Below are 15,494 nucleotides of genomic sequence, written 5' to 3' on the forward strand. Positions count from 1 at the left end.
CAGTCTCTCTCTGTCAGTCAGTAGCTCTCTCTATCATTCAGTCTCTCTCTTTGTCAGTCTATCTCTCTGTCAGTCAGTCTCTCTCTCTCTGTCAGTCAGTCAGTCTCTCTCTGTCATCCAGTCAGTTTCTCTCTGTCATCTAGTCAGTCTCTCTCAGTCAGTCTCTCTCTCTCTGTCAGTCAGCCAGTCTCTCTCTGTCAGTCTCAGTCAGTCTCTCTCTGTCACTTTCTCTCTCTCTTTCTCTCAGTCAGTCTCTCTCTCGCTGTCAGTCTCTCTCTCTCTGTCAGTCAGTCTCTCTCTCTGTCAGTATGTCTATCTCTCTGTCAGTCAGTCTCTCTTTCTTTCAGTCAGCCAGTCTCTCTCTTAGTCAGCCAGCCTCTCTCTCAGTCAGTCAGTCGCTCGCTCTCGGTCAGTCTCAGTCAGTCAGTCTCTCACTCTTGTCAGTCTCAGTCAGTCAGTCTCTCTCTCTGTCACTCTCCCTCTGTCAGTTTCTCTCTCTCTTAGTCAGTCAGTCAGTCTCTCTCTCAGTCAGTCAGTCTCTCTTTGTCAGTCAGTCTCTCTCTCTGTCAGTCTCTCTCTCTTGTTCTCCCAGTCAGTCTCTCTCTCTCTCTGTCAGTCTCTCTTTCTCTGTCAGTCTCTCTCTCGCTCTCTCTCTCTCTCTCAATCAGTCAGTCTCTCTCTCTGTCAGTTCAAGTTCAAGTTCAGTGATTTGTATAGCGCACTACTCACCCAGAGGGTCTCAAGGCGCTTGTCAGTCAGTCTCTCTCTCTCTCTGTCAGTCAGTCTCTCTGTCAGTCAGTCTTTCTCTCTGTCAGTCTCTCTCTCAGTCAGCCAGCCTCTCTCCTAGTCAGCCAGTCTCTCTCTCTCAGTCAGTCAGTCAGTCTCTCGCACTGTCAGTCTGAGTCAGTCAGTCTCTCTCTGTCAGTCCGTCAGTCAGTTTCTCTCTCAGTCAGTCTCTCTCTCTGTCAGTCTCTCTCTCTCTGTCAGTCTCTCTCAGTCAGTCAGTCTCTCTCTCTGCCAGTCACAGTCAATCTCTCTATCTCTCTCAGTCAGTCTCTCTCTAAGTCGGTCAGTCTCTTTTAGTCAGTCTCTCCTAGTCAGCCAGTATCTCAGTCTCACAGTCAGTCAGTGTCTCTCTCTACTCTCTCTCCACTCTCACTCTCCACTGTCTCTCTCTCTCCACTCTCTTTCCACTCCCTCTCTATATCCATTCTCTCTCACTCCACTTTATTTCTCTCTCTCCACTCTCTCTCTCTCTGGGGGTGCCATGGATACATTACCTGCAATGTCCGCGGACCGCCAAGGAAGGCCTGCCGGGCCGCTGGCGGCGCGCGGGCCGTACTATGAGTACCACAGAACTAGCGGATCACAGGTGGCAGTTATACTTGGAGGTGGTGCAAGGGCTCATCCTCAAATGGATAGAACCTTGCTCAATCTATTAGCCACTGCTGAGGTTGCATAACGTCTCCAGCTCTGTGATTTGAGTTTCTAAGACATCTCTCGCAAGGTATCGTGTTTATGGAGAAGCGTGGTTCAATGGTTAGAGGGCAGACCCTGATGCAGAGATCTGGCCTGGGACCAGGGTTCAATTCCCGCCTCGGCGGCTCTTGGACTCAATCTCCCCGGACCTGATAATTCTCGCCTCGGTGCCTAGTCTAATTATGGGTCCCACTCTGTGACTCTGGGCAATAGCTTTCTTAATCTCCACAACGGTCCCAGCAGCGCTTGGATGCCTGGCTTTACCTTGGGGGTGCCCAGGAGTGGACATCTCACAGGAAAGCCAGGAAGGGTTCCACAGCGGTATGAATACAGCGCAACAAGACCTCAGGGTAGAAGTGCGCTATATAAATACAAACACATTTCCATTTCCACCTACAGTGGAACTCGGGACGCCTGTGGCCATTTCTGCGGATACTACTCCTGCCCGAGTTCTGAAAAGATCAGGAACAACCAGGTCCAAGTCATCCCAGTGGGTACAGAGAGTATGCTATCCAGAACATCTGGTCTTGAGCATTTGTCCTCCGATCAGGCTATCAGTCTTGGAGGACCTGCTGTCGTCACAGCAGAACAGGGTTCTGCACCCGGCCATTCACAATCGCCACCTTCATGTATTGAGATTGAGTGGCAATAGCTGAATACCATCAACCTTCCTCCGGAGGTGGTTGATGTCATCTTGGCACCCAGGCATCTCTTGACAAAAAGTGTATTCGTCTGTTATTGGAAAAAAATTGTGATTTCATGAAGCACATGTCAGAAGGACCCTCCTCAAGCCAAGTTATCTGGCGTTATGTTGTTTATTTTGTCTCTTACTCAGCGAAGGCACAGGAGTCAGGTGTGACATTGCACGTTGACAGTGGATCTCAAAGATGACAGGAGTTTCCCCATAGTCTGGGGTGGTTGAGGACTGCCTGGGGCGAGCCCACTTTCAAAGCCATTCGAAGTAGGTGAATACTGGCTTCGCTGACCTCCAAAGTTTTGCTGCCACTACCGTCATCACGTTCGTGAACACTTAAAGGGCACTGGTGAGAAAAAAGGGGAGCACAGTGAACTGGAAATACCCATGTCATCCTGAAATGCACGAAGTCCTGCAGGTCATCCCTCCACCAGGGCGACATTTGTGAATCAAACACTAAGCCACATCCATGCTTGCTTATCCTAGACATAATATATACCCATGTGTATTGGGTTAGTAATCCAGTGATGAAGTTGGACTTTCTTGCACATCACGCAGTGTACTGTTAAGCTGGATTACATGGAAAAAAATGTAATAAAATAGAATTAAAAAAAGAAAAAACCCCTGTCCCACCATGAAGCGCAGGTAGCACCGATGGGCCTACAGGACGGGTATATGGAAATAGGCACCCTGCATATCCAACTCTATTATCTCAGCCACAGGGTTGAGGGCCAACAAGACCTTGAACAGTGTGAGCATTTTGAATTGCTCCTTCTGAAAGAAGGTGTTGAAAGGGCCTAGGTCTAAAAGAGGACAAAGGCCACCATCCTTCTTGGGCATCAGAAAGTAGCGAGAAAAACAACCATGGCCTACTTCCGGCATGTTCACCCTTTTGAATGCCGCTTTGGCCAAACGAGCTTGTACTTCCTGCTGCAAAATGAAGACATGGATCTCCGTCAGTCATTGGAGAGGGGGGGGGGGTGTAAGCTGGGGCACCGAGAGAACGAAAAATAGGTCATATCCCTGCCAAACAATTTGCAGGAGTCGCCTGTCTAGTGTTATGGTGTGTTCCTCTAAGGGCAAGCTACAGGTGTTTAGTTGTGGAGGGTGGAATGGCTGGTGTTATGGGGCAGCCTTGCCAAAACCGCAAAAGAAGCAGTAGAGCTGATTTGGCTGGCGAGGTGGGGCTTTGCTCTCCTTGAACTGCTTGAGAGCAGAGTCTGCCTTGTCCTAAAGCAGGCAAGTCCCATTGAGCAGCATGTCCATGAGGGACACTGGACATAACCTGAAAAAGTGGTAGCCCATTGTGAAGTGTGGTGGTGAATAGTGACAATGGTTCCAATGGCTCACCCAATGGAATTGGTGGTGTCTAAGCCACAATAAATTGCGAACCTGGCTCCCTCACGACTGTCTTGTAAAGCCTAGGCAAAGACAGGACAGAGGTCTTCATTAACACCTGGAAGTACTTGAGGTATTGAATCCCAAAGGGCATGGCAATAGTGCACGAGCAGGCAGTTGGCATTTACAGATCGAAGCACCAAGTTGGCGGATGAGAAGACTCTCCGAACATCTCCACCCATTTTGATTCCCCATCGGGGGGAGTAGTAGGAAACCTGTTGGGAGTTAGTCTTGCTTGTACAGCCTGCACCACCAAACTTTCAGATGAGGGGTGCAGAGTTAGAAATGCAGAGTTGTCCAAGACAGGGTGATGGTGGTTGTGCACTCTCCTCAGTAGCAGGACCAGGGAGTGAGAGGAACTCTGATTCAGGGGAAGTATCAAGGCCATTAGCCTCTTGTAACTTGACCAATTCTCTCCAATCGTACAGCTGGCAAATCTCATTATCCAAGTCATAAACATTGTCCAAATCTGTGCCACACAGGGATTGCGGAGTATATGTTGTTAAGGCTAGGGTGGAAGAAGCAGTGCCTAAACAGAGTCCGGGTGTGGCCTTGGGGTCAGAAAGTACAATAGGTACTTCGTCTTCCAGTGTCGAAGGGGTCGCCATCGAAGTTTCAGGAACTGGCGCAAACCTTGGCGCCGGAAGTAGAGTCAGAACTTAAGCCGGAGGTGGCCCTGAAGGGCGTCGAAGGGTCCAACCAGCGCAGAGGATGAACCCGCCAGAGGTATTCTATATGGAAGACCTCTCGTCTCAATGGGGCCCGTAGTTGTACAAGAGGAAGTCATCAAGGATCCGAAGACCTGGAGCATTGCCTCAAAGAACTCTTTGATCTGTTTTAGAGTTGCAGACGACCTTGGAAATTCTGGTTGTGCCAGAACATGTTGAGGTGTAGGATCCGGCGTAAACTGACTTCAGAAACATGATAGAGAAGTATGGCGTTGACCCTACGCTTTCTTAGGAGAGTGAGAATTGTGGGAAGGGGCCGAGTCGCCCTAGATTTCTTGTTCTTTTTTTCATTGACTTTGAGCAAGATGAAAACCAACACCTGGAATGACTCCTGCAACTTCTGGATCTGAAATGGGACTTGATCGAACTTTTGATTTGGAACTGTCTTCTCGTGGAGCCTTCTGGTGCTTGGCGATGTAGAGTCTCATATGGCCTTCGGATTCATTGATGAACAATCATGGTAGGTTTCATAGTTGTGACTGAACCCCAGGAACTACAGGCAAACCTGATGAGGGTCTGTCAAAGACATTTGTTTGCAACAGTGCCTACAAGGTTTAAAACCCGTCGTACTGGGAGGTGACATTTACTTTCCACACTGTTTTATAATTTTGTGAGGTAAAAGGGGTCTCAAAGAGATGAGATGTAGCTTCAGATCGAAAGGAACTGACGTAAGTGCTAGGGAGAGGCACCTATATAGGCTCTTCATGGCATTTCTGAGCAGCCTCATTGCAGACCCGCATGGCGCCACCTACCTGCGCACAAAGGTACTGTTAAAAAGTTTACGGATTCAGTCTGACACCTGGGGAATATTCAAAAGGTGAGGAATCTGCAGCTAGAAGAATCTATGAGAAATGGAAAAATATGCTCAGGTTGAGGCATAAATATCTGTCCGTACTTTTGCTTTTTTCTTCTTTTCTGAATAGGGCTCTACGAATCTGCAGGTTGAAGTATCCATTAAAAAGCAGAGCTAGGTAAAGCTGTCACACATGACTTGGAACTACCATACAGTCACACTGTATGACATCTGGGTTTATCATTGGGCGCATAAAATGCTCTGGCTGGTCATATGAAAAAATGTAGGGTCCTTTCCACCTAGTAGGTTTAAGAATCTGCAGAAGAATGGTTACGTTGCTTGGTGTACACTTATTTTATTTTTCTTATGTTCTTATGACTTCATTTTCATTACAACATATACAAATAAAAGAGATAAGAGCCCTTTTCTGAAATACATGTATGAATATTAGGCCTGAAATAATTATTTCCAGTTGACTCCAACTTTCTCCATGTTCTAAAAAACACCACTCCACATGAAAATTGTTTGTACACCATGAAAGGCAGTTTTGGTCCAATGAGATCAACTGTCCACACTTACCCTGCCTTTGACAATTAAATACTACAACTAACTAGGATGGTGTTCGGAAGTACTATAGGATTCTGGGTTACTGTAATGACCTATTATATTTGGTCCCATCATGGCCACCACTTAGTGTGAATGACAGACCAATATAAAGCTCAGTGATAAGGATTTGCTGGCGAGCTTTTACTTTTTACACTAACATGAGGCTTACCCATATTAGGTGTGGATGTTCTTTGGACTGATCGATCCCACAGTTCACCAAAGAATGTTACTGCGGATATTATTCAGTGGAGGCTTCTCCGCTATGGCGGAGGAGCGTTGTCCCACTGATTTCAAGCAGTGCTAGAAGCAACAAAAAAAAATTATAATAACTTTCCGTTATTATCAGTTTATGTTTCCTTTGCGGGCGGGGGCGAGGCAGGGCTGCTCTGCTAACGGAGCAGGGCAGGGAAGGAGTGGTTTGCCCACTCCAAGTGCGCAGTGACTGTTTGGTCGGCCCTCTCGGGCCGTTCAAACCAGTCATGCGCACTTTCCCACTTCTCCATGCAGGCTGCATTACCGCCTCTGTGGAGAACATGCCCACCCCTCCAGGCCCTGGCTGAGCACCGTGTCTCAGTGCTCAGACCAAACACAACCCTGCATTGCAGTGTTATGATTGGCTTAGGGGAGGGAGACTGGCAGCCTGATTCCTGTTCCTTAAGTCGGAGCAGGAGAGCAGGAGCATGGACACGTACCCGGTGCCGGCAAGGTAAGTGTTTTTTTTTTCCAAGTTGTTCTCCCTCCCGCATTTGTGACCCCCGTGTGTCGACACCGTTCCCCCACCCCAACCCTCTTGCACCAGCCTCCGCACCCGGGAGCCATACCGGCCGCAAGTAATATTATTCTAAGCCCTTAAAAGTAATTTCTCAACTCAGTAAGTGGTTATTTGTGAGATCCCATTCAACTGATGCACTAGAAATAAAGTGGGTGTGAAACATCTCCATGCCTTGTACGGAACTCACGGCAATGATCAGGGTCACTGCGTGTAGGCGCTTTCCTTAAATAATTTGGCATACTATGAGGCTAACTTGACACCTTTGGGGACAACATTTATTTGTGTCTTTAAACTGGCAACGCCTTGGACTATTCTGCTGCAGTCTTTCCCGAGTAGTCCGTCATCTTCCTAGGATGTTGCTGCACGATCTTCCTCAACCAAAGTTTTCAGAAACGGGTCTCTGGGCGCCATCAGCTCCTGGATCTTCACAAAGGCTTCGTTATTTTCAGGAAAGTTATTTTTCTGAAACGTAAAATCAAATGTCCAGGTTCAGAAAAGGTCTGAATGCAAAGCAAGGCATTATTAGAAATGTAGGGCCTTATTTAGAGTTTGGCAATCTGGAGACTCCATCAAAACGTGGTTGATATTCCACCTGCCTATTACAGGTACCACGGCTTTAAAGAACCTATAATATAATGGCTAGCACACCTGCTGTGTTCATGACAGAGTATCTTGTCCAGCAAACTCTAAATAAGGTCCTTAGGTCACTCTACAACGCAGTCCCCTCTAAAAGAACAAAATAATTGTTGCGATAATTTTCTGTATTTTTGAGGGGTTGGGAAAATGAGTTAGTATGTGATAAAAGATTTGGGGGTACGGAAATCGAAATGATGGAGATATCACTCATAAAACATATTCCTATACAATGAGATAACAGTAACTGTAAAAGTCGGTATCGAGCACAAGGCGGTAAGAGTAATATATTATTCTCATTCTTAAATCATTTCTATACTGATTTCAGGTGTTATCAGCTGTGAAAATATCACAGAATATAAGTCGTGGCCATCATTTATGCTTTTTATGGTTAACTCATACCTAAAACAAATCACCAGATTAAAAATAGCAATATACAAAAAATCTATTCATAGACACATATCTAAAAATTACGACGAAGTCTAAAGTTATTCATACCAAGTGAAATAAAAACAAAAACATCAAAAATAAGAGCAATAAAACGTTTGTAAAAAAGCAGCGTGTCTAATACTTTTCAGGGAACTACATAATATGGCAATGTAAATGAGGTGAAATGTTAAATGGCCAAAGAGCTCTGCAAAAAGACTCAACCATCTGCCTATTTTTAGCCACAACCGACAACTCTCTCGTCCTTTCTCAATATCTGGATTTTTTTTTAAATTGCCCATCCCACTCGATGATGTCACACTACATCTAAAAACACAAGGAGCCATCATCGAACAAAGCAACATCTAGACCAATGGTCATAACCTGTGGTCCAGGGACCTTTGGGGCTTCAAAGCGCCTACTCGGGGGGTCAGCGGCTTCTTAGAAAATGAAATGATATTCATTGATTGCCCCCCCTCCCCCCTCCCCCCCTCTTTCTTCTCTCTCTTTCCTCTTTCTCCCTCCTCTTTGGGAAAGATTAAGGCGAAGCGTAAAACACTCTGTACTGTATATAAGAATTGCCAAATGTATATTCCATTTCTTTTATATTTTAATAAAAAAACTTTTAAATAAATAAATAAATAAATAAATAATGTGTATGTAAATAAAAAGGCAAAATGTAAAATTGAATATGTTCAAACGTTATGTAAATGAGAATAAATGTCAAATTAGGGGCTAAAAATTAAGTTGGCATCCTCAGGTTGATTCGTGGGACCAACACAAGTGCATCAAACAGAATACAGTATAAATGATGCGCAGCTTCAACTGAATTTAGAAAAGCTCCAACCGTCCCAATAAAAAAAGTTGATCTTTTAATGTGTTTGTGAATCAAATAAGATATTTCACTTTTTATGTACTTGTTTGATGAATGATTGTTTCTGTATTTTTTCGTTTTGTGATTCAAAGCATAAAAATTGCTTATGACTGAGTAAGGGTCCCCAGACTCCAAGAATGATTCAGTGGGGGTTGCAGATCCAGTAATGAATAAGTGGGGGTCTCCAGTACTCAAAAGGTTAAAAACCTCTACTTTAGACTCCTTGCTAGCACACTGGATTCTTGGAAGTTTCTTTGAAAGACAATGGAGGGCGTCAGGGCTAATAATAGCTGGCACAGACCATCTGCTCCAACATTACAGTTTTTGACTCTGTTTCTCCACATTTAATTTAAAACATTCTGTTCTCAGTAGATGGAATGTTTTATTAGCCGTATAGCACTTCTGCCTTGGGCTATATCAGTTGTTAAAGGCCCTCTCCCTTGTTATAGGCTCTCACCTGCAGCTCATTCCTATATCTTGGGTTCAGGGCCAATTTAGCTCTCTGCAGTGGGCAATAAGACTATATTGGTGGTAACAGAGGAGTGGAGCGTGGCAAAGAGAACTTCCTTTCCTCTCTACACTGGATGGCCTTTTTAAGAAATGGAAGGTGGTGCTACAGCTCAGCTTGGTGCAGGTGGTGACACTGCTTTCTGGAATGGGGGGTTGATCCCAATGGGACAGATGTATTGTGAACCTCTTATCAGAACTGAGAGAAGCTGGTCTGGCTTGCCAAACACTTTATATCTGACGAGCAGCTATTTTGGTGGACCATGTCCCTTTCCCCGACATTCCAGCAGGAGAACATCAGACTGTCAAAGCCACCAGAATCCAGATATTCAAAATTGTGGGAACTAACCATGGTCCTTAGATTACTGGAGTAATGGCAAGATAACACATTTCCATCCAGGTAACAAGTAACTGGTAAGTTGAAGATTTAGCTAGATCTTATATCCTGTAAAAGGGTATCCGATGTACATGCATTAGTTATTCGTGTGAGAATGTGTATTTCAGGAGTATCTTTTACAGCTTCCAGGAACCAAAAATACCATACCAGGTTGATGTAGTATCCAGGTTTTCTACAACAACCCAAGTTGTGTGTGGTGAGATGTCTCAGAGCTTACAAAGCTATGACGGATTTGTTATGACTTGCGGGTATGGCACAATTGCTCATAGCCATGAGGAAGCCTTATGAACTTACTTCATTCCCTACCATTGCATGATGGGTAAAGTGTATCATGGGGAAAGCAGTTATTTACACATCCATATTTGGGTTGCATTCCACCAGGGGAGCTATGGCCTATAAAGCCTTTTCCGTGGGTGGCCATTTGGAGGACATCTTCAATGCGGTGGATTGGTCTTCAGACTCTACTTTTAAGAAGTTCTACTTCAAACCAGCAACATGGGTGCCTCACTGGTGGCCAGCTAGCTTTGAACTTTGAACCCAGGAAATAGGGATTACATACCTTGCACCTAGAAGATTTGGTGAAGATCACAATGTTGGGTATAAGTATAACTAAATTAATCCTAAATGGTTTAATATTCATGTTATATGATATTGATGAAGTGTGTAGTACCAGAAGTGGGCTCTGACGGCTGACTTTCTCTCGTCTTTTCTGAGGATTGGAACTGAAGAAAGAAGTTTAAAGTCTGACTATGTAGTGATTGGTAGATTGAATGAAGAAAAAGGAAGCGCTTTCCCTTTTGGATTAATTTAAAGTACATGAAACATTCTTGGATGATGGTGTTAAACGTTTTCTAATAGACTAATGGGACATGCAGTCTCTACATGTTGCAGTTACATGTGTTTGTTTGGCTCCTGAGAAATAAAGAGGAAAGAGAAATGCAGCAAGACCCTTGCATCCCTTTCCTTAAGAGTATTGAAACTTTCCTTCTGGATAGCTAGGACATTTTACATTCATACTAAGAAACTAGGATGTACTGAATCTGTCAGTTAAGTCTTTATTAAGTCTTTATTAGTCTAAATATGCCTTATAAATTTTGGAAACAGCAAGACACTCTAAATGAGTCTTGAGGTTTACAGCAGGCATTTCAGAGGAGTGGTCAGCATGTTTTTTAGAGAAATGAATGGTCAATATTTGCACAAAACTCACCGAGATAGCCAGTCGGAGAAGTCCATTATTAATTTTTGTCCCTGGAATCTGCTTTGTTTCTTGGATCTGTGTTTCTATGGCCGCCAGGAAAGCTTTCAGTCCTTGCTCAGTGATGTGGTTCCCTGAGGTTTCCGGTAGGGATATAGAAATAAGATGGTAAATTCGAAGAACTGATACATGCAATTTCAATACCATTCATGTATTTGATTTATAACCTTTTTTACAAAACAGTAAAGTCATCAACTTAATCTACTCCTACAACTTAGAACATTTTAGAGTAGGCTTTCACCACTAAGGCCGCAATTGTATTAAAGGAGGAGCACAGAAGAAAGTATTGGTGCAGTTACCAGAGTTTCAAAAAGTAAAGAATGTATTGGAGTCATATCATGTATGATATTACCATGATCGACTGCCCCCTTATCACCAATTTCCGTATTCTTTATAAGACAGGTGATGAAATGAGCGACAAGGGTTAACATTTAGAGCAGCAGAACTTTGGAGCATGCGTCTTTCAGGTCATCAAAATAAAGTGAGAGACTTGAACTGTATCAAATGACAAGCAGAAGCAGATCCTTAAATTTAAATGCCACACTTAGTAACCATATTACCCTTAAATATAACTTGCTTGCCATCAGAGCATACAAAACAGACCTTTCATATGGAAACCATGTACCAGAAGCCTCAGGAATCCTAGCAGCTGCATAGCCATCCAGTCTCCATTACTAGTGATACTTTAACTAAGCTCATTGATGAGAAGAGAAGCTCCAGCACGAGGCACACATCTACATATACTACATATAGTCAGGAAGCAGCCAGTGACCAACAAGTTACAATGACCAGCAGCAGCCTGGTCGGGTAAGAGCGGTGGGCCGGGTCGGGGAATTTCGACAGAGAACGAGGAGGGAAAATTAAATAAATAACCAATTTTCCCTTGTGATCATCTGTCAAAATTAAATATTAAAATGTCTTCTCTCCACTCATGAAAAGAAACGGATCCAAAAGCACAGAAACAATAACAATTCATCAGTCACCAAAAGGAAGGTATGAGGTAAAAAAGTGGCAGGTCATTCCAAACCAAAACAGAAAGTATTTCAACCCAAATGTCCTGTAATTGAACAGGAGCAGTACTTCAAAACAAATTAGGGTTGGAAACAGAACAGAGAAGACAATCAAAATGGTTAGGCTATAGCAACAGCTCACAAGATAAGATGAGATAATGAAATGACACTTTTCCTAGTAAACTATGCATAAAAGTAGTAGGCATAACAGGTCTGTTCAAAAATGTGCACTGAAAGTGCATGTCAAATCAGCCTAACTGCAGTTATGTTTGGAAGGATGTTTATTAAAAGGACTCCAAACTCTCACCTAACAAAGTGGCATGCTTCATCATCAGTTTGTTTCTCTCACTCTAGATGGATGGAGTAGTTAGGGTGGCTTCCCTTGTCTAGAGATTTTTTTTGTGATTAATTCCGTCAGTCATGTTGTCTATGAAAGGAATTTCAGAATGTTTTTGCCTTGTGGTTTCTCTGCACCCTGTAATTGGACGGACCTGGCCAGTAACAATTGCTTGAGCTAGTCCAGTTTCTTAATTTCATTGGTGTTCTCTTCTGTAAATTAGGAACAGGAAACGTATTGAGGAACCATCATGTCTTTAGCGTTGGCATGTTTCTTGCCTATGGAGTATCCTAAAATAGTCAATGACAGTTCTTCAGGATGGGTGGGGGTGGGGGGAGTTGGGTCCCTGCCTCTAATCACTTCTTTGACTATATTGGTGTGGGTGAAGTGTAGAATGTGATAAAAATACAAATTTGAAATATACCATTTCATGAGACTGTTCTTATCAGATCCAGTCTAATTACATGATCCAAGTTAAAATTCTTTGGAATGGGTCAGCCGTGTGTCCTAGTCAGGCCTGTATTTGGTTCTCCATGAAATACGTAATGCCAGATTACCTGTATCCACCATTGCTGTGACGGGAATGTCCCCTACATGGTAATCTAGCTAGGCTTAGTTAGGCAAGTATTGATGGATTACCTACTTCCACTGTTGTGTGGACAGAGAATGACCACGGCAAGGATATCTAGCTAGCATAGTGCCAGAGTGCTGGGGTATCCTGACTTATTTTTGTCCTGGCACCTGGCTCATGCAGGTGTCTCCAACCTTTCCTATAGTTGTTATTCGCCCACAAGCATATCCTGGCACTGAGCAGGTGCGTGTGCTTAGCATGCCTATGGCAGGTTGATTAATTGAAAAGCCAGGGCTCCAACTTCTCGTGCAATCAATAAAAGAGAAGGAGGCTCTGAAGTGGAGTGGGAAGCCATTCTACTCTTTGGAACTGATGTAAGAGAACACCCATCCTTCTGATATGGTTCTGTGTATGCGTGGGATGTGGGCGAGTAGGAGACCTACAGAGCGGAGGTGTCTGGGTTGTTGGTAGAAGGAGATGCAACTGTTCTGACAGGTGGGGACTATGTTGTGTAGTGCCTTGAAATTGTGTCTGAAGAGTCTGAAATTAGTGCACTTGTGTATCTGGAGCCAGTATAGCTCCCTGAGGTGTAGTGTAATTTGTTTTGTAGATTTTAGTGTGTTGCACTAAGTGGGGCGGGAATGCCCAGACATGGGTTCTGTACTACACACTGTGTCACTGGGACCAAACTATCCCTGGCTGATGAGCCCTAACAAGGGTTACATTGGTCCTAGGCTGCTTGTCATCTGGTTCAGGGAGGACCTGGCTCAGCAGTTTGAGCCAAACTATTCCAATGGTATCAGGGTCATGGGTAATTTGCATATAGCTGTGTCCAAACTGAGGTTTCATGGTGTGAAAATAATGATGTACTGCAATGCGGCTCTGAGTAACAGTGGCTGAGATTAACTTGAGCATGCAATCCCTCACTTATTTGTATAGGTTATTGTGTTACCCTAAGTGGGATGGGCATGCCCAGATGTGAGTCCTGTGCACAATGTCACAGGAACCAAGCCATACATGGCTAATGAGAACTAACAAGGGCAAAACCGGTCTTAGGTTGTTGGTGTTCCAGTTCAAGGAGTACATGGCTTGGCAGTTAGAGCTATACTGTTCCCTCTGGAGCAGGATGAAGACTGATTTTAATATGTCTGGGTCCAAACTGAGGTGACATGGGCACAAAATAATGATGGACTGGGATGCAGCCCGAGTAATTAAAAGTGGCTGAGATTGATTCAATTTTTTTAATTAATCACTTTTTTGTAAACTTAATAAAAGTGCCATTTTCAGAAATGGGACTTGGAATCTAACATTACCATTAAACAGGATTTGAAATTCCAATGTGCTAGACATCAAACATGATAATTCTACCTGTTCCCAAACAAAAGTTATCTTTATTAAATGTAAAAAGGTGACCCACGGTGGCCTATTGGAGAGGTAGGCCTCAACAAAGTAAAAAATGAATTTGTGAGTTTTTCACTACCAGGACATGCAAAACTTAAAAGTACATGTACAACTTGTTAAATACAATGCATCCCACCCAATCCAATGGGCTGTTTAAGGCCTACCCTAGGGCAAACTGTTATGTATTAAAAAGGAGTTTTAGGTTTAGCAAAGTAATTATTTTGCCAAGTCAAATTAGTAGGTTAAAACTGCACACAGGTTGCCGCGTCAGGCCAGATACATGTTTTAATAGGCTACTTCAGTTGATGGCATAATAAGTGCTGCAGGCTTACTAGTAGTATTTTATGTACAAGTCCAGGGTACATGTAGTAGCACTTTACTAGGGACGTACAAGTAAATTAAATGACCCAATTGAGTGTAAGCCAATTTGTTCAAAGGAGAAAGCAGACATCCTTTAGCACTTGTTAGCAGTGGTAAAGTGCACAGAATCCAAAAGCCCCTAAAAAAAGAATTCGGCAAAAGAGGGGGGTGAAGGCAAAATGTTTGGGGTTGCCCTCCAGAGAGGGCCACATCCAATATTTACCAAAGGTAAGCAACCTACGCTTCTAATGGAAACACCTACACATAAATTCTGTATCTTGAAATACTTCCATAGAAACAACCATGCAAATAGTGGAGGTGAATATCATATTCATGTTTCAAACTAAAAATTGTTGACAGACGCACTACTGCCTGCATCCACGTCAAGGTACAAAAAACAGTGGTCCTAAACCTAATTTGGCTAGGTCTAAATCAAAAAGACCATTGTTTGTACCTAGATGCACCCAGGTCCACGACCAGTATTGGGTAACCCCATTTTTTTAAATGTGCATCCACGTCAAGGCAGTAATTCTTAGCAAAAGTATCCATAGATGCTCAAAGTGCATCTTGATTTATGTCCTAAAGTGTCACTCATCTTAAGTGTAGAGGTGGCACTCTCAATTTAGTTCAGAAACTCCAAACAGCTCTTTCTTTGGCTCTCATTCCTGTACTTGTATTGTATTGCAGCTTTTATATGGCACGTATTACCCCATATGTGGTTGAAAGGATTTTGTTACAGTTTTGATCCTATGTAGAAAGTGTTCCAATGTTGTGCGTGAAGACTTTTGAGGTGCGCTTACGTGCTATGGGACGCAGAGTGTAGCAGTGTAGTGGATACTGAAGTGTGAGAGGCAGATACTCAGTTTTATGCTTTTCAGTAAGCTAGAGCTTTGAACAGCTCTACAGGTTTCTTTATCATATTTCTTATGATTATAGTTTGCTTACCTGGTTACTGCACTGGTTTGACCAATCCGAGATTTTTGCATAATTGTGATGCTGAGCTGGCATGGTTGGAGGGGTAGAGAAGTGGAGAGTACTACTGGGATGGGCATTTGTATTATCATCCCATATTTGTGTGTCTTTGTGAGCTTGATGAATGCTATTTTGCATTCTTATAAGAGTACAAGAAAAATTGTAATATGTACCATTTATCACACAAGATAAATTTAATTAACCAAGGTATTGGATTTGATCAGATGTGATAAAAAGAACACCACCCTCTCGTGCACACGTAAACCTAGCCTACGTCTGAC

At 43.4% G+C, this 15,494-nt stretch overlaps 1 protein-coding gene across 6 annotated transcripts in view; it reads right to left on the reverse strand.

Moving 5' to 3' along the window:
* Window positions 1-5,431: 5,431 nt before the first annotated feature.
* LRRC71 (leucine rich repeat containing 71) overlaps window positions 5,432-15,494 on the reverse strand; it is a 669,208-nt gene continuing 659,145 nt past the window's right edge. For all 6 annotated transcript variants that reach the window (XM_086945316.1, XM_086945315.1, XM_086945313.1 and 3 more), the window contains 2 exons: window positions 10,515-10,636; window positions 5,432-6,932 (listed from right to left, as the gene is read on the reverse strand). In XM_086945316.1, coding sequence (XP_086801442.1) covers window positions 6,819-6,932; window positions 10,515-10,636 — 236 coding nt within the window. In that variant the 3' untranslated portion in view covers window positions 5,432-6,818. The remainder of the gene's footprint in view (window positions 6,933-10,514; window positions 10,637-15,494) is intronic.

Source organism: Lissotriton vulgaris, chromosome 12, assembly GCF_964263255.1.
Source record: "Lissotriton vulgaris chromosome 12, aLisVul1.2, whole genome shotgun sequence".
In the NCBI taxonomy this organism is placed as follows: domain Eukaryota; kingdom Metazoa; phylum Chordata; class Amphibia; order Caudata; family Salamandridae; genus Lissotriton; species Lissotriton vulgaris.